This window comes from Saccopteryx bilineata, chromosome 4 (genome assembly GCF_036850765.1).
Source record: "Saccopteryx bilineata isolate mSacBil1 chromosome 4, mSacBil1_pri_phased_curated, whole genome shotgun sequence".
NCBI classification, from domain to species: Eukaryota; Metazoa; Chordata; class Mammalia; order Chiroptera; family Emballonuridae; genus Saccopteryx; species Saccopteryx bilineata.
In genome coordinates, this window is record NC_089493.1 from 68,883,664 (window position 1) to 68,909,629 (window position 25,966).

The 25,966-nt window shown below is 40.0% G+C and overlaps 1 protein-coding gene across 1 annotated transcript in view; it reads right to left on the reverse strand.

Moving 5' to 3' along the window:
* SCG3 (secretogranin III) overlaps positions 1-25,533 on the reverse strand; it is a 57,653-nt gene extending 32,120 nt beyond the window's left edge. Inside the window, exons 1-10 of the mRNA XM_066276896.1 lie at positions 25,130-25,533; positions 24,400-24,452; positions 23,573-23,618; positions 23,261-23,476; positions 18,123-18,265; positions 17,085-17,234; positions 14,680-14,857; positions 10,685-10,801; positions 6,296-6,379; positions 4,837-4,968 (exon numbers count right to left, since the gene is read on the reverse strand). Of these exons, the coding sequence (XP_066132993.1) occupies positions 4,837-4,968; positions 6,296-6,379; positions 10,685-10,801; positions 14,680-14,857; positions 17,085-17,234; positions 18,123-18,265; positions 23,261-23,476; positions 23,573-23,618; positions 24,400-24,452; positions 25,130-25,220 (1,210 nt within the window). The 5' untranslated portion in view covers positions 25,221-25,533. The remainder of the gene's footprint in view (positions 1-4,836; positions 4,969-6,295; positions 6,380-10,684; positions 10,802-14,679; positions 14,858-17,084; positions 17,235-18,122; positions 18,266-23,260; positions 23,477-23,572; positions 23,619-24,399; positions 24,453-25,129) is intronic.
* Between the last annotated feature and the right edge of the window lie 433 nt (positions 25,534-25,966).

The following is a 25,966-nucleotide window of genomic DNA, read 5'->3' on the forward strand; positions in this document are numbered from 1 at the left end:
TATTCCAATATTCTTTCCTCTTGAGCCCAGAAACAATGTCATAATTTTTCTTAACATAAGCTACTGCCAAACAATTAGAGTTGATATGTCAGCTATGCCAACAGAGGAGATAATTGTCTTTGAACCATGCCCGAGAAAAGGAAGGTACAATTATATAAAATTTCATAAGGTAGGAAAAATCAACATGAACTTGATATATTAAGAAAAAATTTCTTTTTCAGCCCTGTTTCAAAAAAGTCCCCAAATAACTGACATTGAAACAGTACCTTTGGGCAAAATCACCACTCATTTGAACCCATAAAACTCAGATTCAGATCTCCATATTTTTACAAAAAGGAACCAGAACACCTTGAAGGGGAATTGATTTCAAATCTTGGGACAGGAAAATTCAAAGTGGGTGAAGAATATTCTATTTTTTTCCAGAGAACAAAGATGCTTTAAAAAACCACTGGATCCTGACCTGTGGTGGTGCAGTGGATAAAGCGTTGACCTGGAAATGCTGAGGTTGCCAGTTCGAAACCCTGGGCTTGCCTGGTCAAGGCACATATGGGAGTTGATGCTTCCAGCTCCTTCCCCCTTCTCTCTCTCTTCTCTCTCTCTCCTCTTTCTCCCTCTCTGTCACTCTCTCTCCCTCTCTCTCTCCTCTCTAAAAATCAATAAATAAAAAATAAATAAAAAAACAAAACAAAACGAAACAAAAATAAAAAAATAAAAACCATTCGATCAGTGCTAAAAGGACAAAACATGAATTTGAGGAGGGGAGACTCTACTGCCCAAGCTATATGCATGTAAACATAAAATTATCATCATCATCATCATCATCATCATCATGATTTCTAGAACAACATACACAAATGGAAAAAGTTAATATAAAGTGTGAAAGGTAGCAGCAATATAAAAAAGAAATTATAGTTTTATTGCTCTTAGGTTGCAAAGTATTGACTACATAGTTAATTTGTTTCTTTTCTACGTAATACACAGGCACTATTAAGCATGGATTTATCAAGTATGAATGTGGGCCTGTTTCTATCTATCTGAGCAGGAAAGATTGGTAACTGTAAGTGGGCCAAACAGTCACTTCAAAATTAAGAGCTATAGCCTGACCAGGCAGTGGCGCAGTAGATAGAGTGTTGGCCTGAGACGTTGAGGATCCAGATTTGAAATCCCAAGGCACTGGCTTGAGCACGAGCTCACAAGCTAGAGTGCAGGGTCGCCAGCTTGAGCGTAGGATAGTAGACATGACCCCATGGCCGCTGGCTTGAGCCCAACGGTCACTGGCTTGGCTGGAGACCCCCCCGCCCCCATCAAGGTATGTATGAGAAAGCAATCAATGAACGACTAAGGTGCTACAACAAATAATTTTTTTTTTTTTTTGTATTTTTCTTAAGTTGGAAACCAGGAGGCAGTCAGACAGACTCCCGCATGCGCCCGACCGGGATCCACCCGGCACACCCACCAGGGGCGACGCTCTGCCCATCTTGGGGCGTCGCTCTGCCGCAATCAGAGCCACTCTAGTGCCTGAGGCGGAGGCCACAGAGCCATCCTCAGCGCCCAGGCAAACTTTGCTCCAATGGAGCCTCGGCTGCGGGAGGGGAAGAGAGCGACAGAGAGGAAGAAGAGGGGGAGGGGTGGAGAAGCAGATGGGCGCTTCTCCTGTGTGCCCTGGCCGGGAATCAAACCCAGGACTCCTGCATGCCAGGCCAACACTCTACCACTGAGCCAACTGGCCAGGGCCAACAAAGAATTTTTTAAAATAGATTTTTTAAAAGAGGAGAGGGAAGAGAGAGGGAGAGAGAGAGAAAGAAAGGAGAAGCAGGAAGTATCAACTCATAGTAGTTGCTTCCTGTATGTGCCTTGACCAGGCAAGCCCAGGGTTTTGAACCAGGCGACCTCAGCATTCCAGGTTGATGCTTTATCCACTGCACCACCACAGGTCAGGCTGCAACAAAAAAATTGAAGCTTCTCATATCTCTCCCTTCCTGTCTGTCTGTCTTTCTCTCTCTCTCTTGCTAAAAAAATAAAAATTAAGAGCTATACTGTAAATCATATAAATCATATACAGGGGTCCTCAGGTTATGACACAGTTCTGTACCTACGGCAGTGACATAACCTGAAGTATGTTGTAAGTTGAAACACACCCTAGCCTAAGTCACTTACCTATCTTAATACATTTGTAAAATCATAATCTAGAACATTAAAAGACAACTAAGCCACAGAAAAAGGAAAAGGACATAAATATACTATATACTATACTGTAGTAACAGAAAAAATGACAAAAAATGAGTGTAAAAAAATTCCTTACCTTTATTCCTGTGGTTGGCTTGCACACTGGTAGGGGCATTGCAAGGTGGGAGAGAGTGACCTATTGGGAGGAGGAAGCTGGAGAGGCAGGAGAACCTGCAGAAGGTGCTGGAGACACTGGGTCAGGTGAATCAGGATTGCCTAAGGAACATGCAGGAGACGCTGGAAATGATTCTACCAGTACAACAGGTGTTTCATCTTCAGAAGATCTGTCACAGGCCTCTCTACCTTCTTAAAGAATTGTTCCAGGCTGGTCAGGAAGGTTGATGACTTCTTCTCTTCCAAAATCTGCCTATAGCATTGCAAGGCATCCATAACAGCTCTGTAGACCTTACTGAGTCTGTCAGCACTGGAGTCTTCAGCTTAAAATTTCACCAACCCATCCTCTACCATAGAAAAACCTTCTGCCAAACCCTTGGTAGTAAATCTCTTGGGTTCTGGGGTTTCTAACTCTTTCTCTTCAATCAGCTGCTTCTCCAGCTGAATGAGGTCCTCAGGAAACAGCTCCTCTCCAGGTGATGCCAGTAGCTCTGTGACACCCATCACGATGGCTTTTCTCTTTTTGGAAGCACTACCATCTGAAGACTCTGACTTTCACTTAGGAACCATGATAAGGGCCCAAAAGTCACCAAACAAGCAACAAAAATGAACACTTGCACTTTTAACCGTCCAACATGGCGTAGATAAGTGTGCTGGAGGACGCCAGCTCCCTCACTCATATGCCGCCTTACTGTGTGTTCCTCCACCATGTGCAGCCAAACTAATTCACCCATGTGGTCCATAAGTATGACACTAATGGCGTAAGCCGAAACACTCAGGTCTCAATTTTTAAAAAGTTTTTATGGGAGTGAGCGCAGTAAACTTGGAACGTCATATGTCAAGACTGTCATAACACGAGGACCCCCATAGTATGATATAAAGTCATATGATCGGCTCTATGACCTCATATCATACTATAGCAAGAAATAAGCAGAGCCCATCACTTTATTGCCCTTAATAATGATACATAATAAACAACAAAAAGAGAACCCAATGGTGTGTTTAAATGATAAATTAGCTGTTTGTCATGCCCACTCCCCAAGAGAGAGCCTTGATCCACCCCTTCAACTTTCAGGAGAAAAAACCTTTAGGTGACCCTACTGCTGAGACACTGAAAAGACATAAGTAAAGTTCTAATTATTCCAAAGAGGTCAACATATCACAGTAATAGAAAAATAAGGTAAGCTTTTGCCATCCATTCACAATTCTTGATAAAAAAACACTGAATTTCGGAAAAAGGATATCTGTCTGAGAGACTGGGCTGTAAATGTTCCATGATTTAACTAGCACACTTTTTAATAATTGAAGCTTAAACTACTGGATTATGCAACCAGATCCTATATAGCCTGTCCTAAAATCAAAGGTTAACAACTTATAACTTGCAGCATTACAGGGTCTTTTTCTTTCAGGGTATGAAAAAGTTTCTAAAATCTTAGGAAGATGTAAATTTTATATTTTGTAGACTTATTAAGGTAGAGTAAAAAATTGAACCCCAGGAACATGGGAGAATAAAGATGAAAACATAAGGTTTGTAATTATTGAACTAGTTTAATATGATCTTTTGCTTAGTAAGATATTTAGCCTATTTAAGGAAATTTGATATAGCGAGCTTATGATTTTTAATCAAGTCTTTAAAAATGTTTTTATTTATTTATTTATTTAATTTTTAAAAAATTAAGTGAGAGCAGGGGAGGCAGAGAAACAGACTCTGGCATGCTCCAGGATCCACCCTGCAAGTCCCCTATGGGGTGATGCTCTGCCCATCTGGGGTGTTGCTCCATTGCTCGGCAACCAAGCCATTTTTAGCCCTGAGGTGGAAGTCATGGAGCCATCCTCAGCACCTGAGGCTGATGCACTTGAGCCAATTGAGCTATGGCTGTGGGAGGAGGTGGGGGGAGAGGAAGGGGAAGTAGAGAGGAAGGGGTGGAGAAGCAGATGGTGGCTTCTTCTGTGTGCCCTGACCAGGAATTGAACCTGGGACATCCACACACTGGCCAACACTCTACCACTGAACCAACGGACCAGGGCCTAAAAATGTTTGTCAGGTTGCAATAACTAAATATACAATTAAGGAAATTTGCTTTGTTAAATCCACAAATTTTAATAACTTTGTTGAATAAGTAGAATGTAACTTAGAAGAGTGTCAACAATTACATTTAAAGAAATATTGTTTAATAAATTCCTAAGATTATAAACTGGTCATTAAACAATACACAAATGGTCATGAATATTCCTCTCCAAGCACAAAAGACAACTGGACACTAAACATCATCAAAAGGATAAAACCAATTTGCTATCCCAGGAGACTCAAGACCATTAAAAAAAAAAAAAAAGATTGCTATTTAAATAAAGATACTACATGCTCAATCTTTTCTATGCAGATTGTGTTAATTTCTCTGATTTGGTGGGATTTGACTTTTGGATCACCCATCCAGGTGTGGTGAAAGTTTTGGCTTCCCCAATTTCATTGCCAGCCTAGAGCTGTCAATTCCATACCTTTTGGCTCATCTGTTTTTCCTCTCGGGTTATCATCTTTTGTGGAATCTTTCAAGGTTACGTATTCCTTTTCCATCTTAGCTGCTTCTTCCTTGGTACTATCTGTTTCTTCATGACCCTTCATTGATGGCGCTGTAATCAGATTATGCACTGTTGTTATAATCCTGAACTCCCTATCTGTTAATTAATTCCTCATGTAGACATAAACACTATTGAAAAGGTACAGTTTGAGCTCAGATCAATTTTTTTGAACTGAAATAGATCTTAGCGATTATCTACTCCAGTTCCCTCCTTCCATTTCACAGAAGAGGAAACCGAGGCTCAGAGGCAGAAGAGATATATGCCAACCTCTCCAGTGAGTTAGGAGAAGAGCTGGGCCAACCCACCAGCTTTCTGGATTTTGGTTTAGTGTTCTTTTTATTGTGCTACACTGTGTCATTACAGCATAGATTACTTTTTTTTTTTTTTTTTTTGTATTTTTCTGAAGCTGGAAACGGGGAGAGACAGTCAGACAGACTCCCGCATGCACCCGACCGGGATCCACCCGGCACGCCCACCAGGGGGGGCGATACTCTGCCCCTCTGGGGCATCACTCTGTTGCGACCAGAGCCACTCTAGCGCCTGGGGCAGAGGCCAAGGAGCCATCCTCAGCGCCCGGGCCATCTTTGCTCCAATGGAGCCTCGGCTGCGGGAGGGGAAGAGAGAGACAGAGAGGAAGGAGGGGGGTGTGGAGAAGCAAATGGGCGCTTCTCCTATGTGCCCTGGCCAGGAATCGAACCCGGGTCCCCCGCATGCCAGGCCGACGCTCTACCGCTGAGCCAACCGGCCAGGGCCAGATTACTTTCTTTATTGTAATTAATGTAGGCAATCAAGTGGGATATGTTAGGTCCCAAAGTAAATTTGAGTTGTGATTCTAAATGAAAATATGTTTATAGTTGCCCTCATCTCTTCTTTATGTTGTATTTTGGAAGAACAGTTTATTACTCAGAGAAGCACCTAAGATTTTGGGACTATGTCCTGGCCAGATAGGTTGATTGGTTAGAGTGTCATCCTGAAGCACAGAGGTTGCCTGTTCGATCCCCAGTTAGGGCACATACAGGAACAGATCGACGTTCCTGTCTTTCTCTATCTCTCTGTCTCTCCACCCCTCCCATTCTTCTCTTGCTAAATTCAATTAAAAAAATAATTTGGGATTATGGCAGCTGTCTGGGGCTATGGTCATCTCCTAAGAATCTTCAGTAAAGGTGTATACATTGACTTTCAATGCTTCTTGGGATCAGATTTCTGTGCCAAGATTGGCCACAAAATAACCAAAGGTGTAGCTATTTAATCCTATGGTAGGATTTCAGATTTTAAAACCTCTAAAATCTATAATTCTTTATCAATGCGTATTGAAGTTAATTATCACTCAAAATGGCTGTTGTGCTAAATGCTAGAAAAATCATTAAATAAGTGATACCTGGGAAAAGCTTGCTTTTATTGTCAGTAACATTATTTTCTAGCTTATTCTTGGTCTGAAGAGCAATCGTTTCATCCAAGTTTTCTGGAGGGAGGAAGGAAAGAAACATAATTTTATTTCTTGAAAGATTATGTCAAACTTCTACTATAAATGTTTAAATTTCACTAGAAACATCACAATAGCAATTCCATAATATTAACACCATTAGAAAGATGCTTTGATGTGGAGTATAGTTCTAGAAATCATAGCTTCTAAGGATAAAAAAGAATACTATTTGAAATCCTCAAGTTCAGCCTCCTACTCAGTTAATTGCTGAAGTTATTTCCTTTTTTTTTTTTTTTTTTACAGAGAGAGAGAGTCAGATAGGGACAGACAGGCAGGAATGAAGAGAGATGAGAAGCATCAATCATCAGTTTTTTGTTGCAACACCTTAGTTGTGTATTGATTGCTCTCTCATATGTGCCTTGACCATGGGCCTTCAGCAGACCAAGTAACCCCTTGCTCGAGCCAGTGACCTTGGGTCCAAGATGGTGAGCTTTGCTCCAACCAGATGAGCCGCACTAAGCTGGTAACCTCAAGGTCTCAAACCTGGGTCCTCTGCATCCCAGTCTGACAATCTATCTACTGCGCCACCACCCAGTCAGGCTATTTCCATATTTTTGTGGCAACTGCTAGTAGAACATGCCCAGGGTTGAAACTAGTAATGGACATGTGGGGTTTTGGCCTACTCAGCACCTTCTGGGAATTACACCTTGATTTCCTTTGGAGAACCCAGGTCTCTCCCACTCCTAGCACATCTGGCTTGAGTGGGGGCTGAATTACACAGGCCTGGATGCTTAGAGTCTTCCACTTCCTAGGATACAGTGATTGACTCAAGCCAGGCCAATGAGATTCAATGCTAGAATCACTGGGAGAAAGAGGTTGTCTTCCCATGAGGATTATTATACTATGAGGATGTGAGATTGGGACCACACTAGCCATCTTGTTCCTATGAGGGAACAGCTTGTCTGGAATGAATCAACACATGGAAAGTTAGACCTGTAGCTGTGAGATGGGTAGGGATAGATTCCTCACACTACTGGTGGACTTCACAAACCTGAAGCTAGACTACCTCCAACTCTGGATTTTTCATGTACAAGAGGCAATTAAAATTTTTTTTTGTTTGTTTAAGCCAAAGAGTTGGATTTTCATCATTTAGGGTCCTCATTAATTCAGGAGGCAGCCAGTTCTGTTGTTAGGTAGTCTTAAGGTGAGAATTTCCCTATTCCTATCAAGATAAAATCTGTACCCTTGTCTTTATTCTAACTTTGTCTATGGAATAACGTCTTATGGGTGTTATTAGACATGAATCTAGACTGCAACTACCTCAAGGAAGACAATGCATTAGACTCTACACTCTTTGTATTCAGCTATTCAACCAGCCATATAGCCATATCACTAATAGGGAAGGCCTTTTTTGCTATTTGCAAACAAGCATTTCTTTGCAATTAATCTGTAAAGAATACATTATTATTTTGCATTATTTCTCCCCAAGTAAACTCCTTGTTCCACCCTATCCCTTTCTCTTTTGAGATGACAACCAGCATATTCTCTTGTGTGATGCATTCAGCTTTGTTTCAGATAATATTTTGGTATATTTTCTTCCAGCTTTCTATACATATATTCATTTTTTTAAATTAATTTATTTTTAGAGAGGAGAGGGAGAGACAGAGAGAGAGAGAGAGAGAGAGAGGAGAGACAGAGAGAGAAGGGGGAGGAGCTGGAAGCATCAACTCCCATATGTGCCTTTGACCAGGCAAGCCCAGGGTTTCGAACCGGCGACCTCAGCATTTCCAGGTCGACGCTTTATCCACTGTGCTACCACAGGTCAGGCCCATATATTCATTTTTTAACACCAAAGTTGAGGTCACATTCTAAATGGCTTTAAGCATTCAACAGCATATTATGAACATTTCTTCTTGTCATATATAACATTATAAACATTATAAACAATATTTATATTGTATATGTAATAAACATACAATTACTAAAAAAGACATTAAGAAGTAAAATTTAAATAGTCTAACTCAGGGGTCCCCGAACTACAGCCTGAGGGCCGCATGCGGCCCCCTGAGGCCATTTATCCGCTCCGCCCCGCACTTCTGGAAGTGGCACCTCTTTCATTGGTGGTCAGTGATCTGAGAGTAACTGAACGAGAACGAGGCACCACGCAAAGGATTATGTGGCTGCACAATGGAAGACGTCCAAAAGCAGCCCCATAGTTCCCATTGAAATACTGGTCAGTTTGTTGATTTAAATTTACTTGTTCTTTATTTTAAATATTGTATTTGTTCCCGTTTTGTTTTTTTACTTTAAAATAAGATATGTGCAGTGTGCATAGGGATTTGTTCATAGTTTTTTTTATAGTCCGGCCCTCCAACAGTCTGAGGGACAGTGAACTGGCCCCCTGTGTAAAAAGTTTGGAGACCCCTGGAAAATTTATTTTAGATACACTCCTCTTGTGGAGTATCTAGGTTGTTTCCATTGTTTTTTTCCTATAAACCAGTATTGTCCAATAGAACTTCCTGTAGTGATGGAAATATTTATTTCTCTGTTGTATAATGTGGTAGCCACCAGGTATGTGCGGCAACTGAGCATTTAAATTGTGCTTAGTGTAAATGAAAAACTGTATTTTAAATTTTGTTTAATTTTGATTACTTTAAGGTTTAATAGCAACATGTGGTTAATGGCTACCATATTGGAAAGCACAGACATAAATAATAGTAGAAATATCTACCTTGTACATACACCTTGTAGCATCTCTAATTTTTTTCCATAGGATAAATGACTAACCTGTAGAAGTTCTGAGTCATGGGATATTGATTTAAAACAATGTCTCTGATCTACTGTTAAGTGAGTAAGTAGGCCATGAAGCAATGTGTGTGACATAAATCCATTTCTTTGTTGTTAAATAAGATAAAAGAAAAGAAAATGACATAGGGATACATACATATGTGCCTGTGTGTGCACAGACACACACAAACAAAATATCTGGAAAGACATAAACCAAAATGTTAACCTGAATGCTGGTATTGTGAGTGATTTTTACTTCCTTTTTTGCATTGACTGATTTTTAAAAAATAAATATGCTCTTTAATAATCAGGAAAAAAAACCCAGTAAAATTCTTATATAGAAAAAAATGGAGTTCATATAAAATAATTCTACATTACTTTGTCTTATGAGATTTTTCTCTTCTGTTTAATTCTCCCTCCTTCATCAGAGATCAGAGTAAAGGGTTATGAAGTCATCCTGCTCAGAGGACATCAAGGATGAATGTTATTTGTAAATTAACTAAACCAAGCAGGAAAATAAAAGACTTTAAAACAACAACAACTTACATGCAAAATCAAAATAGTATCTAAGCTTATTTATAAAGTTTCAGGAATCAATGGTTGATAAACTTTTTCTGTGAAAGGCCAGATAGTAAATACTTTTGGCTTTTCAGGCCATATGGTCTCAACTAAAAACTCTTCCATCGGATCACAAAGGCAGTCATAGACACCAAAACAAACATGACTGGTTATGTTCCGATAAAACTTTAATTACGAACACTGAAATTTGAATGTTACAGTTTTTTTTCATGTCAGAAAATACTACTCTTCTTTTGATTCTTTTCAACCATCTGAAAATGTAAAAGCCATTCTTAGCTTGGGTGCTATACAAAAATAGGTCATGGGCCAGATTTGGTCCATGTGCCATAGTTTACTGGCCCCTATTATAGATAACAAAGTCCTGTATTTAAAAGATGCAGAAACCAAGGCATTTGCCTTCATTCACATGACAGAGCTGGTCTGAGACAGAACTCTGATTTGCTGTCCAGTGCTTTCCTTCTTATCACACACATGCTTCATGAGTTAAAATCAAGACTCTCTTAGCCCTGACCATTCAAGTGCAACTGAAAAAAAAAAGAAGTCCAATTTTAATAAAATTTTCTCCATGGATATTATTAGAAAATGTTAGTAAGACAAAATATAACAAATGTGAAATGTTTGTACTCAAACTAGTCTGTAAAGATCAAAAGTTGAGCCTGACGGGTGACGGTGTGGATAGCATGTCCATCTGGGATGTGGAGGTCCTGGGTTCAAAACCTTGAGGTCCCTGGCTTGAACTGATGCTTCTCAGCTCTCTCCCTTCCTTTCTCTCTCTCACAAAAAACTATTAAATGTTGAGAACTTCTGGGTTAATTTTATTTGTATGCATTATCAAGCTGGGCAATTCTGGTTACCCAGATGATTCAGGCTATTTTGGTGTAAATTATCAGATTAGCGAAATAATTATTGCCAAATCCCTTACTCACTTTGGACGATAAAAACTAACCACAGTAAAAGCAAAAAGGATAGGACTCTCACCAAGGTAGGAAACACCTTCTTCTGGAGATATTGTGCCATACTTGACCATCATCTTCACAAAGTCAATCAGTGTTTTCATGATAGTAATCAGTGTTTCTTTCTCCTTTGCCTCTTTTTCTATGTAAAAGGACAAAATAATTATAAAAAAAAACACTAGTAGAGCTTCACCTTCAATGTCAATTTATGAAATACAGTACTTTATTAAAATATTTTCCCCTAAGTTTATACCTAAAACTACTTATATTTAATCTACAAAAAGCCTTGATTGGGAATACAGGACAATGCACAGGTATACTAAACTTTTCCAGAAATGGACAATTATAACTTCTCCAAGAAGATTTACTTTAATAGAAAACATTTTATTAATGGAATAGATGATACAAACAGTTTAGTGCCTGAGACAATATGAACTCAAAAGGAAAGTTAGAAAATTGTCAACCCAACAACAATGCTCTACTCAGGTTGGACATTTTTGAGGGCAAGAACAGCTTGTTTTCATTAACCAAGCATAATATTTTAAATAAGAACATACATGTATCTTTATTTTTTAAATATAAGGTTTATTATTAACAGTAGTATATATTACTTTCTATATTTTATTTGAAAGAATATACATATACTGTAGAAATATTCCAATAGTACAAAAGTAAATATGGTCAAAGTAACATTCAGTTCCTCCTCCCAACTCTTACTCCCTATAGATAACTACTAGTAAGAGTTCCTTGGGAACACTTCCTACTTGACATACTGTTTTTATTTATTTATTTATTTATTTATTTTCATTTTTCCGAAGCTGGAAACCGGGAGGCAGTCAGACAGACTCCCGCATGCGCCCGACCGGGATCCACCTGGCATGCCCACTAGGGGGCGATGTTCTGCCCCTCTGGGGCGTCGCTCTGTTGCATCCAGAGCCATTCTAGCGACTGAGGCAGAGGTCACAGAGCCGTCCCCAGCGCTTGGGCTATCTTTGCTCCAATGGAGCCTCGGCTGCGGGAGGGGAAGAGAGAGACAGAGAGGAAGGAGAGGGGGAGGGGTGGAGAAGCAGATGGTCTCTTCTCCTGTGTGCCCTGCCCGGAATCGAACCTGGGACTCCTGCACGCCAGGCCGACCCTCTACCACTGAGCCAACCGGCCAGGGCCCATTGACATACTGTTTTGCATCTTGATTCAACAAGATAGCCAATGACTCCATAGGAGTTCAATAGATATATTAATTCCAAAACTAGAAAATCTATTTCCATTTTTGAAGAAGAGGAAAACTAAGATGCTAGAGGAGAGCTCATTTTCCCTATTCTTTTAGCTGCTATGAAGTATTTTCTCTCATACTTCCAGCCTTTTCCCCACCTTTCCATCCTTCCCACCCATGAAATTAGTAGCTAATAGACATTAGTTTACATTTCTCTACCAATGTGGATGGGAACTTTTTCTTCTTTCCGCTCCCCTGGATCAGTGGAAGGCAGAGACTTGAGAAAAGCACCTGATCTGCAGACTCAAACTACCCGTTGGATTGGCTGTTTCAAGAGCTAGAGTGATGGGGTGGGAGCGAGTAAGTCCACCATGGTCTCTCAGAGTGAGCTACATTCTACAACCCAGTCTTTATCACTGTCACAGATAGTCTGGGCTTCTACCTGCTTTATTATTTCTCAATTGGTTCACACCTTGGGTGAGAAAAATGGATACTACCAAAGACCTCAGTATAAATATTTAAATTAAAAGTCTATCAAGCCCTGGCCGGTTGGCTCAGCGGTAGAGCGTCGGCCTAGCGTGCGGAGGACCCGGGTTCGATTCCCGGCCAGGGCACACAGGAGAGGCGCCCATTTGCTTCTCCACCCCTCCGCCGCGCTTTCCTCTCTGTCTCTCTCTTCCCCTCCCGCAGCCAAGGCTCCATTGGAGCAAAGATGGCCCGGGCGCTGGGGATGGCTCTGTGGCCGTTGCCTCAGGCGCTAGAGTGGCTCTGGTCGCAACATGGCGACGCCCAGGATGGGCAGAGCATCGCCCCCTGGTGGGCAGAGCGGCGCCCCTGGTGGGCGTGCCGGGTGGATCCCGGTCGGGCGCATGCGAGAGTCTCCCTGTTTCCAGCTTCAGAAAAATTTAAAAAAAAAAAAAAAAAAAAAGTCTATCAAAATAAAAGCAATGCAGAATGAGGTAAAAGAAACTAGATTAAAAATAAACAAAATAAGGAACATGTCATACAGTGGAATCTTTAGAATACCGTAAAAGTTAAAGGTTGTGAGAGAGGAAAGGCAGGAGAGGTGGTGCGGGGAGAGATCTGGGAAAAAGGGCTGGTAAATAACTCAGCCATCCATCCTGTTATTTGCTCAAAGTCGTATCTATATAAATATTTGGTATCATGCTGATGTTCTTCACTGACAAAAAGTGAATCACCAGGATAACAGAGGTTCTGAGTTGGGCACCTGCCAACCAATGGGGCAAAATGGCTCAGAACGGACCTTCAAGATTACAAGCCCTGAGACACCAGCAGAGGGGCTGGTGCCATGTGGCCAGTGTCTGGAATTGAAGGACAAGGGATGTTCTCTAGTAATGAAAGCTCAACTCTCAGGTTACTTCTTGGGGGAATATTGTTACAATTACAGAAACTTTTATCACAACTGTTCAATCTGGGACTGGATATTTGAATAGGGAGAGGAAAAGCCATTATGACGCTGCGGGGCAGTTGTCTGGACGATAAGGACAACAGAAAATTTGCCCAATACTATCCTCTTCACAGATTAGCCAAAAATAAACATAAAATGAAATCTTCAGTTAACTTATTTTGGTACACATATAACAGAAGAGATCAAGACACATTAAGGACTTTGTTTTTAAAAAACAAATTGCGCCTGACCAGGCTGTGGTGCAGTAGAAAGAGTGTTGGACTAGGATGCCGAGGACCCAGGTTCAAAACCCCGAGGTTGCCAGCTTGGTCATGGGCTCATTTGGCTTGCAGGGGTCCCCAAACTTTTTACACAGGGGGCCAGTTCACTGTCCCTCAGACTGTTGGAGGGCCGCCACATACAGTGCTCCTCTCACTGACCACCAATGAAAGAAGTGCCCCTTTTGGAAGTGTGACGGGGGCTGGGTAAATGGCCTCAGGGGGCCGCATGCAGCTCGCGGGCCGTAGTTTGGGGACGCCTGGGTTGAGCATTAGCTCACCAGCTTGAGTGCCGGATCGCTGGTTTGAGCATGGGATCACAGAATGACCCCATGGTCACTGGCTTGAGCAGAAGGGTTTCTGGCTTGAGCAAGGGGTCACTCACTCTGCAGTAGCACCCTGGTCAAGGCACATATCAGAAAGCAGTCAGTGAACAACTAAGGTGCTGCAGCAAAGACTTGATGCTTCTCATCTCTCTGCCTTCCTGTCTGTCTATCCCTAACTGTCCCTTTCTGTCTCTCTGTCACACACACACACACACACAAAAAAATCCCTTTCCAAGTGTGTTTTGTGCTCCTGACTTCCTTTAGTCCGATGTTATTTCGCTGTAACTCATTTGAAGACTGAATTTGAAAATGTCTAAAAAAAAAAATTCAGAATCATTTTAAAAATAATCAATTATGTTCTACACACTGTTCCCACTAAGAGAAGAAAATAAACAAAGCCTTTAAAAAACATTTGCAATAAGAGTTGAGGCTGAGCTGCATCCGGCTGGGACACTGATTCATCTATACACCTGCACAAGGTTCACTCCAGGACCATGAGTGCAGCTCGTGTTCCATAACTGTGTGTTGAACAAATAAATGAGCCCTCTGCTAACAAGAAGATGAAATTGTCCAGAAACTCCACCTTTCCTGATTACCCTTTCCTAAATATTTCCATGACTATTATAATTTGTTTTTTTTAGAAAAAATTTGATATGAACTATTGTCCCCAAGGCCACACTATACGTCATTGAGGATTGCATTTGGAAACTGAAAACAGGAAGAAAAAAAAACCACCCACACATTTCCTGGAATTACTGTTTTGGTTTGGTTCCACAGGGTCAGAAAAACAGTTCTTACCTGAATCAATACTTTTCAATAGTGCATAGAAGTTTGGGAAATATTGGAGTTCCTCAAAGTTGTCTTCACTGTAGGTTTTAGTTCTCCTTTCTAAGCCATTTGTCAAGGTTAAGGTGTTAGATACTGTTTCATCATTTTCTCCATTAGCGAAGCCATCTTGAGTTGCTGCCAGTGAAGTCTCCAGTGGGAATAAAAAAATCAATAAAAAATAAACACTTTGTTAGAACTCATGGCACTCCAGCTTAATTATTTTACTCTGTTGTGCCCTTGACTGTCAAGTACAGGACTACCTCCTCCTTTGCCTGCTTCCACAGGATCAAACCCTTTTCTAGGTATGAGGGTGGCCATCTAGTCACATAGAAAAGTCATTTAGACATCGAGACCGAAGACTCTGGATCTTGGAATTTCTGGGTTTCTACTCCAGCAGAGTTCCCCTCCATTGATTCTCATGTGTCTCCTGGTAAAACTGCCTTTCACCAAGGAGGGGAGCTTTGAGTTCACAGACTCTACCAAGAAAGACGGTGCAAGGAATAGGAAAGCTTGTTAAAATACCTAACACAAGCAGAGCAGTCACACCCTGGAGATTTCTGGGTGACATTTTAAGGGCTGTCTATAAGAGAGCACAAGACTCTTTTTCCTAGATCTGATCCATGTGCAGGGTTCCTCATGTTAATAATCCATTCTCCATTTAGTGAAATAGACAGAAATGTATGAGCTTCTTTTACTTCTTCTTCTTCCTTTTCTTCCATTCAATCCATCAGTAGCCCTTTTGGTCCTACTTTTTAAATTTATCCCTAATTCATACATTTCTCTCTTTCTCTCTACCCAACTCTAGTCCAAGTTGCCTTCATTTCTTGCCTTCTAACTGGTACACAGCCCACCTCCAATCTATTCTGAACACTGTATTTTCACATCTGTAGCCAGAGTTGTCTTTTTAAAAAACTGATCGTGTAACTCCTTTATTTATACTCCTTTAATGTTTTTCCATTGTTGTTATAAAGATCAGAATCCATGCCTGGCTCATAAGGCCCTGCCTGGTCTGGGCTGGGTCGCCCTCCCCAGTCTCATCTCTCATTGCTCTCTGTGTGCCAGCCACATGGGGCTTGCTTTAGTTGCTTGGATACTCCACACATCCTTATTTACATGCTGCCTCTCATGGTCACAAGCTAACTTCTACTCAGCCTTCGGTTTCCAGCTCAAGACACTTCTTTGACCCTAACTCCAGGACAGGTTCTCTTTTTTATAAGGACTCATAGAACCATGTTTCTCTCCTCAGAGCACTTAGTGCAATTGTACTTAAAATACAAGACTATTTGAAGACCATCTACCTCTTCCATTAGATCTTAAGCTTCTTGGGAGCAGGAATTATGTCTTTTGAAATGAGCATTAAAAAAAAAAAAGAAAAATGAAATGAGCATTGTATCCCCAGTGCTTTGATATATAGTTGGTATCTCAATATTTATTACAAGAATATTATATTTACATTTTATTAGCATTGATGCATTTAGATAACATGAGTGAACAGGTAGAGAACCTGGACATTTTAGAGATGGGGAATAAGGAGTACATAATTGGAGTGAAAATAGTTATGTCAGTGTCAGTTCAAATTGGTAAGCTTGAGTGAAAGTTGTAAGTTCTTTGATAAAGTTAGAATTTTTTATAGTAAGTAGATTTTCAAAAAATGCTTTGAAAGATGACATCTTTTTTTTTTTTTTTTTTTTTTTTAAAGAATGAGATTGGGAGGTCTTCTTTTTTTATTTTTTTATTTTTTTTATTTTATTTATTCATTTTTAGAGAGGAGAGAGTGATAGAGAGAGAGGGGAGAGAGAGACACAGAGAGAGAGAAGGGGGGAGGAGCTGGAAGCATCAACTCCCATATGTGCCTTGACCAGGCAAGCCCAGGGTTTCGAACCAGCGACCTCAGCATTTCCAGGTCGATGCTTTATCCACTGCGCCACCACAGGTCAGGCAAAAGATGACATCTTTTAAACTTTGGGGGCATAGGATATCCACAATGCACAGAAGTTGGATACCAAAAGAGCTGTAAAATGTTTAATTTCAGTATACTGAAATTATACAAATAGTTGTTATGTGAAATAATCATTTTATATAATATAGTATTATTATACTGTGGGGTATAAGATGAAATCTTTACTCTGTAATATATCACATGTATTTCTAAATTATTTTCAAACTAGAGTTCATTTATATCTTTTAACTTATTGGTTTTCATATTTAAGTGGGCTAAAAATTTCACATACCCCAAACCCTTTTGGCAACACATGAGGTAGCAATTATATACAGATTGTATTAATTATATTCAAATGTGAGCATACATATGCACACACACTCATGTACATGTCCGTGCACACACGGCGCATTCAGGTACGTTCACATATACATACCACTTTCTCTGGTATATTTCCAGCCTGACTCTCCGTCTTGCTTGTGGGTTTACTGGGGTTCTCCTCATAACTGTTGGCTTCTTTAGATATTAATTTTTGTAAAACCTCTGCCACTTCATCTTCCAGTGTGTGTGCCTGGCTTTCTGTGATCTGTTATAAAGAGTCAAAACATGTATAACTGTTATTCTCACTTTTATAGTAAAAAGAAAAATCTAGACTAAACTCTGTAGTTGAAGACAAGAAAATCTTCTGATCTCTCTTCTGGACTATGCTTGTTTATGCCTCCATCCGTGCTGGTCCTCACAGGGACTGACCAGCCTCCTGGCAGAAGACTCTTTGGGCTCACTGCACAAGTAGTAGGCCTATCTGTCGCAACCCACAGAACACTTACTTTGAGACACATCTTGAGGATCATTTCTCAGCCCTCAGCTGTCATGGTCAGGTAACCCTGGAAACCTGCAAATTTAGCACCTTTCTAAAGTCTGCCAGGGCTGTGAAGGGCTGCGAGCCAAGCTGAGGCAGGGGCAAATTGGGTTGCTTGGGTTTCCCAAATACTGTGTGACTCCGTTCATGTTACTGCTTTCTCACCTCACACATGTCTTTCACTTAAGTTAGTTAAATCCTAACCATCCTTTTAAGCTCACTTCAAACACCTCCTTCTCTGAAGCATTTCCTTATAACTCCGCTGCATATAATTTGTCCTCTGGCAAACTGAACTGATCTTATAGTTCTTACACAGCTTCCACTATATGTATGTGTGTACTTGTCTAAGCCCTCTGACAGACTATACATTTCTGGAGGGAAAGTATGGTGCCTTACTTGTCCTAGAAAACCGTGGTGCCTGAATAAATAAAATATACTGCTCACAAAAATTACAGGATATTTCAAAATGAATATGAAGTGATAAAATATCCCCTAATTTTTGTGAACAGTGTAGATGCATGATAAACACTTGGCTACTTGAATCAAACGGCTTGGCTTCTTAACATATCCCAAACCTTACTAAAAAGTTGGTTTACTCTCTTGCGTGTGACTCACTAGGCCAAGATTCAGGAGTTTAGAAACAATCTTGTCAAATACTCCTCTGTCGTTTTCCTCATAAATCCTGGTAGCAATTTTCTGCACAATGTCTTCAGCGGTTAAAGGAGTTCCGTCCAGCTGATGAAGACCATCAGGATCATCTAGACAGAGCAATCACGAGTACACATCATGGCGAGAACATAGATCAATTTCTCGGATCATATTAGATTTCTAATCAATACCATGCTCTTGTACACTTAGATATATTTGCAATATGTTTATAGTCGTGCTTGATTCACATAAACTCTTGGTTTGAAATAAAACCAGACTTCAAGTGAAGAACCTAGGATGACAATGAAAATTCTGAAAGCCTCTTACGCGATTATAACAGGCAGGAAAATCTGAAGTCAACAAAAAGCCCTGTCTATTTTTTATTATCGCTAATAATACAAACAATATATTATTATACTTTTTATTTGTATAGTATGTCATATTGTTTAAAGCACCCTTCTACATATTATATAGTGATATTCCATTTCCACGCGAGGAGTAGATTAGCAGTATGCATACATGCACTTCATTTGCAGGCAAATTCCTGGCCGAGGGTGAGGGAACTTGCCTCACAACCAGAATCAGAGATTGTGTACTGAAGATTGTATGACTAACCTAGAATAAACATTTACTTCAAAGTGAACGTATGCCAGAGTGCCTTTATATAAAGCAGTTTAATACGACAAGCCTCTTTCTCCAGAGAATAGGGAACTTATTTTATGTGCCTGGAATTAAAACTTTTAACATGTGACGACAGATTTGCACAAAGCAGTATGTAAATCTATGTAAATCTCTGCAGAGAGGATTGCAAATATATCTGCTTGGCTCTCCTGGGAATACTTTGGGCAGCACTACTTCAGGGAAGAGGGATGCAGTAGGGTTGGTGACAAGGAAGCACTGCACCTCATCCACAGAGAACTCCCAGGAGTCAATCAGTCCTTTCAAGCCTTATTGCATGGAGCAGTATATTCATATGTGCAAGTTTACGAGGCACTTGACTCCCCTTGTCACCTCTAGGCAGATTGGAAAGATCAGAATTTTAGCCCCAGTATATGTCTTGCTATCTATATAGCCTTGGACGGCTGTAGCGGCATATATGAGTATCTATTTCTTGGGATTGTGAGGATAAAATGAAATAAGATGTAAAAGCGCCTTTTTAATTGCAAAAGCATTATGGGAAAGTTAATATAGCATTATTATGACAGTGGATTTGTACCTAAAATAAAAGAACTGCAGTTATCTTCTAGAGAAAATAAACATTGAATCCCTGGCCAGATTCTGCCCAAATAATTCTGACCATATTCACTTAAAGAAGGAAGAACCTAGTATTTCTATTCTGATTCTGTCTTTTCCCCCCTTGGCTTCTGGGGATGCGAACAAGAAATTTCGTCCGTGAACTTTCTTCCAGATTCTATGGTGATGGAAGTATATGCAGCCTCAGACAGATTGTTTTCTTGTTGTTTGGAAAGAAACTGAGGAAAACAAATAGGGTGATGATGTGCAGAGGACTAGAAGTTTCCCGGCACTATGTCGGGTTGCTTAGCTGCGGATCTCCCATGAACTCTGATTCCTTTGAGCCCTGGGAACCAGAGTGACTGACGAACACAAAGCCCTGACAAAATTCCGTAAAACCAGTTCCCTCCTGTCTGACTGAAAATTGGGTTCATCATCATTTTATTTTTTCAGGAGCAGATACTCATTATCAGTTAGGTATGATTTTTTCCATTTGCGGGTTGCAGGTCAGATTCTTAGGAACAGGTGGAGTGGAAACTGCCCAGATCTATGCAGAGGTGGAAGAATTTTCTTCCTTTCCCACTTAACCCTCAGGATTAAAAAAAAGGAAGACTATTCTATTTGTTGCTGGCTGGAGCTACCAATAATCTTCCTTTCCCAGATATCAGGGGATAAGTGGGAAGGGAAAGAAACAACCGGGTGACTGCCTTTCAGTTCATTTACATCTAACAGGGAGAACATTAGCAACGCTGAAGACATGGCCAGTTTCTTCTGCTTCACTGCTGTCTTGTCTTGGACCAGGAACTTAGGCCTCCCCTAGCAGAGCTTTGCCAGATGCGGTTAAAAACTGAGCACCTGGGCCTTGTTCCTTACCTTCCACTGATTTCCCCTAGTTAAAATGGACAGAATTTCTGTCTAAAATGCAGAATTTCTGTTTAAGATGGACAGAATTTCTTAGAATGACTTCTCTAACACTCATGAAGAGTTATTTCACCCTCTTGTACAGACCATCAGGAGGAAGCCAAACATGAGTTCACATTTATAACTTTTTTAAAGCTGCTATAACATTCTAAGGTGATGTAAAAGGGCTATGTTCTGTGTGCTCACGTTTTGCCCAGTTGTGTTTTGAATCTGCAGCATCTAATACAGCACTTGACATTCATTTGCTCAATACATTTTTTTTTTTTTACAGAGACAGAGAGTGAGAGAGAGGGATAGACAGGGACAGACAGACAAGAACAGAGAGATGAGAAGCATCAATCATTAGTTTTTTGTTGCAACACCTTAGTTGTTCATTGATTTCTTTCTCATATGTGCCTTGACTGTGGGCCTTCAGCAGACCGAGTAACCCCTTGCTGGAGCCAGCGACCTTGGGCTCAAACTGGTGGGCTTTTGCTCAAACCAGGCAGGCCTGCGCTCAAGCTGGCGACCTCGGGGTCTCGAACCTAGGTCCTTCCGCATCCCAGTCCGATGCTCTATCCACTGCACCACCGCCTGGCCAGGCTGCTCAATACATTTTAATGAGTGTCTTAATATGAACCAGAACTGAAAATAGAGTGATGAGTAGTTTAGGCTTGGCCCCTAACTGCACAAACCTTATTGTCTAGTTCATGGTGTGATATAGATTACTTGCTCAATAAACATTTGTTTGGTGAATGTACACAGGAGCCTGAAAGCACTACTTCATTAAAAAAAAAAAAGCCACAAACTTGGCAAAAATCCTTAATCACACATACTGCAGAATACACTGCAAAGGAGAACTGATGGGCCCTATAACACAAGCCCATCTGGAGGTTTCCTAAAGATGTGAAAACACCCTGCAGAAGTTAGGTTCCCTTGCCCCATTGCCTTTCTGGGATGTTAGTGTGCACGCCTCTGAGTTCTAGTCACCTTGGTGGAATCGAATGCTCGTGCTCCAGGATTTCCAGGGTATGAGAGGAGACCAGCAATTCACTCACAAGTCATTTCTCTCTAAAAATCTTCTCTGTGATCTCAAGTGGATTTCAAATGACTCCTAAGGGAAACCTAGAGCCATTAGGACTAACACTTGGTAGTTAGGAAAACCCATCTGTGATGGTAATAAAATTTTGAGGAATTTAAAAATAAGTTGCTCAAGTTAGTGATCAGATTACAAATAGATCTGTGCCTCTGCCCGAATGTATAACATTCAGTGAAACAAGCATTAGACCATTTTTTATTTTATTAAATCAAATGGTCAGTTCAAAGTTGTTGAATCATTTTTGTATGCAGCTGTGCCCAATGTCTACATCTAGCCAAAATATTTTAAGCTAAAGTGTAGAATTCAAGAAAAAAAATTTCCCAAGTTATATAAATATGTCAAAATATAAACCATCTTTGCCACCCTATTACATGCACAACATACTTCTGAAATCTCCTTGGGCTGTTATACCCTGTAAAAGTAAATTTTAATTGCCAGTTGTTTTCTGGTAGAGATAATTGACATAATTCTCTTATGGTCATGGAGCAGAACAAGGACATGTAAGAAAACCTGCATTCACTTCCTTAGTACTGTATTCAAGATAGAAAACAATCTCTTCCTCCATGCCTAAGTAAATAGTTCATTTATTCTCTCATGTATTCTTTTATTTGTTCATTCACTCATTTATCAATTCATGCAATAAATTCATGACCATCCAGACACTGGGCTTACAATGTCTCTGTTCTTATAAAGGTTTTCAGTTCCATTTAGGAAAAAGAAATAAATTGTTAGTCACACTTAGGAGCGTAAAATTACAAACTGCATTAAAGTGCCAGTTTGTAAGAAGGAAAGAAACAAGGCTTTTTATCAGATCACATGTGCAAGGTAAACTTAGAAAAGTAGAGGAGAACCAGTCTATGCAGGACTGTAGAAGTTATGTTAAGGATTCTGGTTTTTATCCCAAGAGAAATGGTAATCTATCAATGGGTTTTCCTCAAAAGAGTGACATGTTTGTGTGTTGAAAAGATCACTCTGGCTGCTACATGAAGAATAGTTGGAGAATGGAAGAGTGGATGCTGGAAGATCCATTAGAAGATTTTGCTGAGTTCAAGTAAAGACATGATTAGAGAGTAGTGATTAGAAATAGAGAAAAAAAATTTGACAGATACAGGAAGTGAAACTGATATTATTGGTGGATTACAATTTGAGAGGTGAAGAAAAAGAGAAATAGTTTTATTTCTAGATTTCTGTCTTGAAAAATTGCATAAGTAGTAGTGTCTTTCTTAGAGAAAGATCACTCTAAGAGGATTAGGTTGTAAGGTATAGAGAAATTATAAGATTAATCTTGGCCATGTTAAATTTGAGGTGCTTCTGAGACTTCTAAGGAAAGATATTAAGTAAATAGACAAATATATGTATCTACACATCTGTATATAGACATATGTATGTATGTATGTATGTATGTATTTATCTAGCTATCTGTAGCTCAGGAAAATCTAAGCTACTGATATGTATATCAGGCTACAGATGACCTAGGGAGAAAGGTTATAGCTAGAAAAAGAACCCTGAAAAGGAGGTAATGGGTATTTCACCTTAGGGACGAGGATATTTTATGGCTTTAATTATTTAAGAATTATAACATTTTGTTGGTACTAATAGTCAAAATAGTAACTGCTAAGTATTAAATAGTATAAAATATAGACAGAAGATTTAATTTTTTTTCAAGTATCAGTAAAGTGACCTTTAAAGAAAAAAAAACTGGGCTTCTCTGGGGTTTGGACTATGTCAGTAAATTTGGGCTTTATTGCAATTTTGGACCTGACTAATAGAGGATTTAAGAGATATATTTTTAAATATAAGACTTTCTCCTAACCCATAATGGGAAACTCTAAATTAAAGAAAATAAAGTAGTAAAGTGTTTTTCTTCATTTACCTTGAAATTTATGGTCCAGTCCACTCTTAGTAGAATCATAATCATCGATCAGTCTTCGATTCTTGGTTGAATCAACATCTTCCATGTTCAATTTATTATCATATGAAGAGCTTTTTATGGATTGTCTTTCTTTCTCAATTTTTTCCTTTTCTGTTATTGCCTTTAGCAGGTTCAAGTTATCAACAAAGGAATAATTGCTTTCACCTGGCTTGTTTTCTGGAAGAGAAGCCCCCAAACCCAAAACATCCATTTTAGTTAAGATTCTCATAGCCTATATCACTTAAATTAACATCAATATAGTTTCTTTTTTACCTGGAGGGTATGTTTTTTTAATCGTGTCTGCTTCTGCTTCAGCAATCTGTGAAATAAACAGGGGATAGACCAGGTTATATTTTATTTTATTGAATTTATTGGGGTGATACTGGTTGACAAAATTATTCAGATTTTAGGTGCACAATTCTACCATACATCATCTGTACACTGTATTGTGTGTTCACCACTCCAAATCAAGTCTCCATCCATCACCATTTATCCTCCCTCTACCCTCTGCCTTTCCCTACTCCCCCTTTCTGGCAATTACCACACTGCTGTCCCTGTCCTTGAGTTTTTTCCTTCTCTCTCTTGCATGTGCTCTCTTTTTTTTTATTCAATCCCTCCGCCATCCCCCAGTAGACCAAGTTTTAAATCACTGCTCTACCACTTACCAAATATGACAGCTAAATGAGTCAATCTCCACTGGATTTAGTTTTCTTGTTTGAAAAATGTAGATAATTTCTATCTCAAAGCATTGTCATATGGATTAAATGAGATAAAATAAAGGGCAGATGGTCTATAAGTATTAATCTCCTCTTACAATATTGGTGAAAAATAAATCTCTGATAAATTAAACAAATTTACAATAGAGTAGATTTGATATGGACTTTACTGGGTTATTATATAGTCAGCTTTATGTATTATACAGATATTACATAGATATTACTGAAATTATATTTCCTATCCTAGTTTCTGTCAATTTATTATTAATCTACTAAAAGTTTGTGAATTCAAAATGGCTAAAATGTCATAGCATAAATTATATTAAATTATAGTTTTAACTAAATTAAATTGATATAGCATTTATACTTTTATTTTTTACCTACCTGTTCATTTAGAGGTCTTTCTGCACTTAATTCTCTATTATGCACTGATTTGTCTAGAATAAACACACAAACAGAAATTTAATTGTTCTTTTGAAAGACAATATATCTTTTGTGAAGTTAAAATATTCATAAAAGAAAAACAATTATTGGGAGACACATTTGGGTAACAGTGAAACAAAAATAGATATTAACAAAGATTATCAAGATTGTACAACAATGACCATCATGTTGCCTTGCTTATTATCCTGCTGTATTTCATGAGTTAATAGAACTTTTTTTTTTTGACCAGAAACTAACATATACTTCTAACACTTGGCTTAACAGCTGTTTCAACTAGACAGAGCATAATTTGGAATGGTATTATTAGCACATTAAAAGCTCTTTTATCATACACTGAGCTGGTAGGAACAGAGTATCTGAGTAGGATTGTAAGACAACTAAGAAAAACAAAATAAAACAAAACCCCAAGCCACTTTATTAGGCAGAAAAGTTACCCTCTCCCAATTTTAAAAGAAAATATTTTAAATCAACCTAGGTTATTCCTCTACCATATAAAAAGTGTCGGGGGGGGGGGGACCTGTCTCTAAATTCGAACTGATTTCTCTGTCAATATGCACGGATATGATCTGATCAGAAAATGAGGCAAGGTGATTTACAGCTCATGTATTATTCCAACATTGACCTTTTCGTGGTGAATAAAAGGGAGGCGGGAAGGAAAGTGTTTACATACCTTGGCTGCTTTCCGGTTTGGGGAAAGCTTGAATTGGGCTGCTGTGGACCATCAACACCAGAATCCAAGTGCCGGTCCAAAGGAGCCCCATTTTTCCACTCTTGGCTTCAGAAACAGCCTGCCGTCAGGCTCCCGGAGCTGTAGTTTTTGTTATGAATGAAAAAGAAGAGTAAAAACAGGAAGAGCGAGGAGGGTGGGTACGGGAAGGAAGAGTGGTGGGAACCCAGCGGCGGGCGGAGCTTGACGCGGCTCCGCGTGAAGGGATTAGAAAGGTTTAAGGCGCTGGGGAGTCGGGGAGTCAGGTCCTCAGGTGGAGGAGAGCGCTGTCCGCCCGTGGGTGCTGAAGTTGCTGTGACGCGGAGCCGGCGGATCGGGGCGTCGCCGTACTCTCTCTCCTCGAGAGGAAGTGAGGACGGAAGCGCATGCTCCCTGTAAGCCAGAGGCGGGAAAGGATGGCGTCAGTGACTCCAGCGCTACTCCAATCCCCTGGGAAAGGAAGGGGGAGGGGTGACAGATGGGCTGCTAGCGTATTCTCTGTGCCGCAGTCTGAGGGCTTCTCCTGTGCTCAGGGTCACCTGGATTGCCGTAAACGTGGGCATCATTGTCGTAACTCCCCAAGTAAACGCTACTTCAAGGACCAAATCCCTTCTCTGTCCGTGTACCTTTCAAGGAAAACTACATAACCTCCGTGAAGGGCTTTGCTCTGGGATTATTCTGGGTTATCTGCTCCAGAACCCCTTCTTTCCATTCCACCTTTTGTTGAAAGGTAGAAATAATCCTCAGAAAAGCCCTAAGGGCCTTTTGTGATTTGGGTTGACATATCAAGGGTCCTTTGAT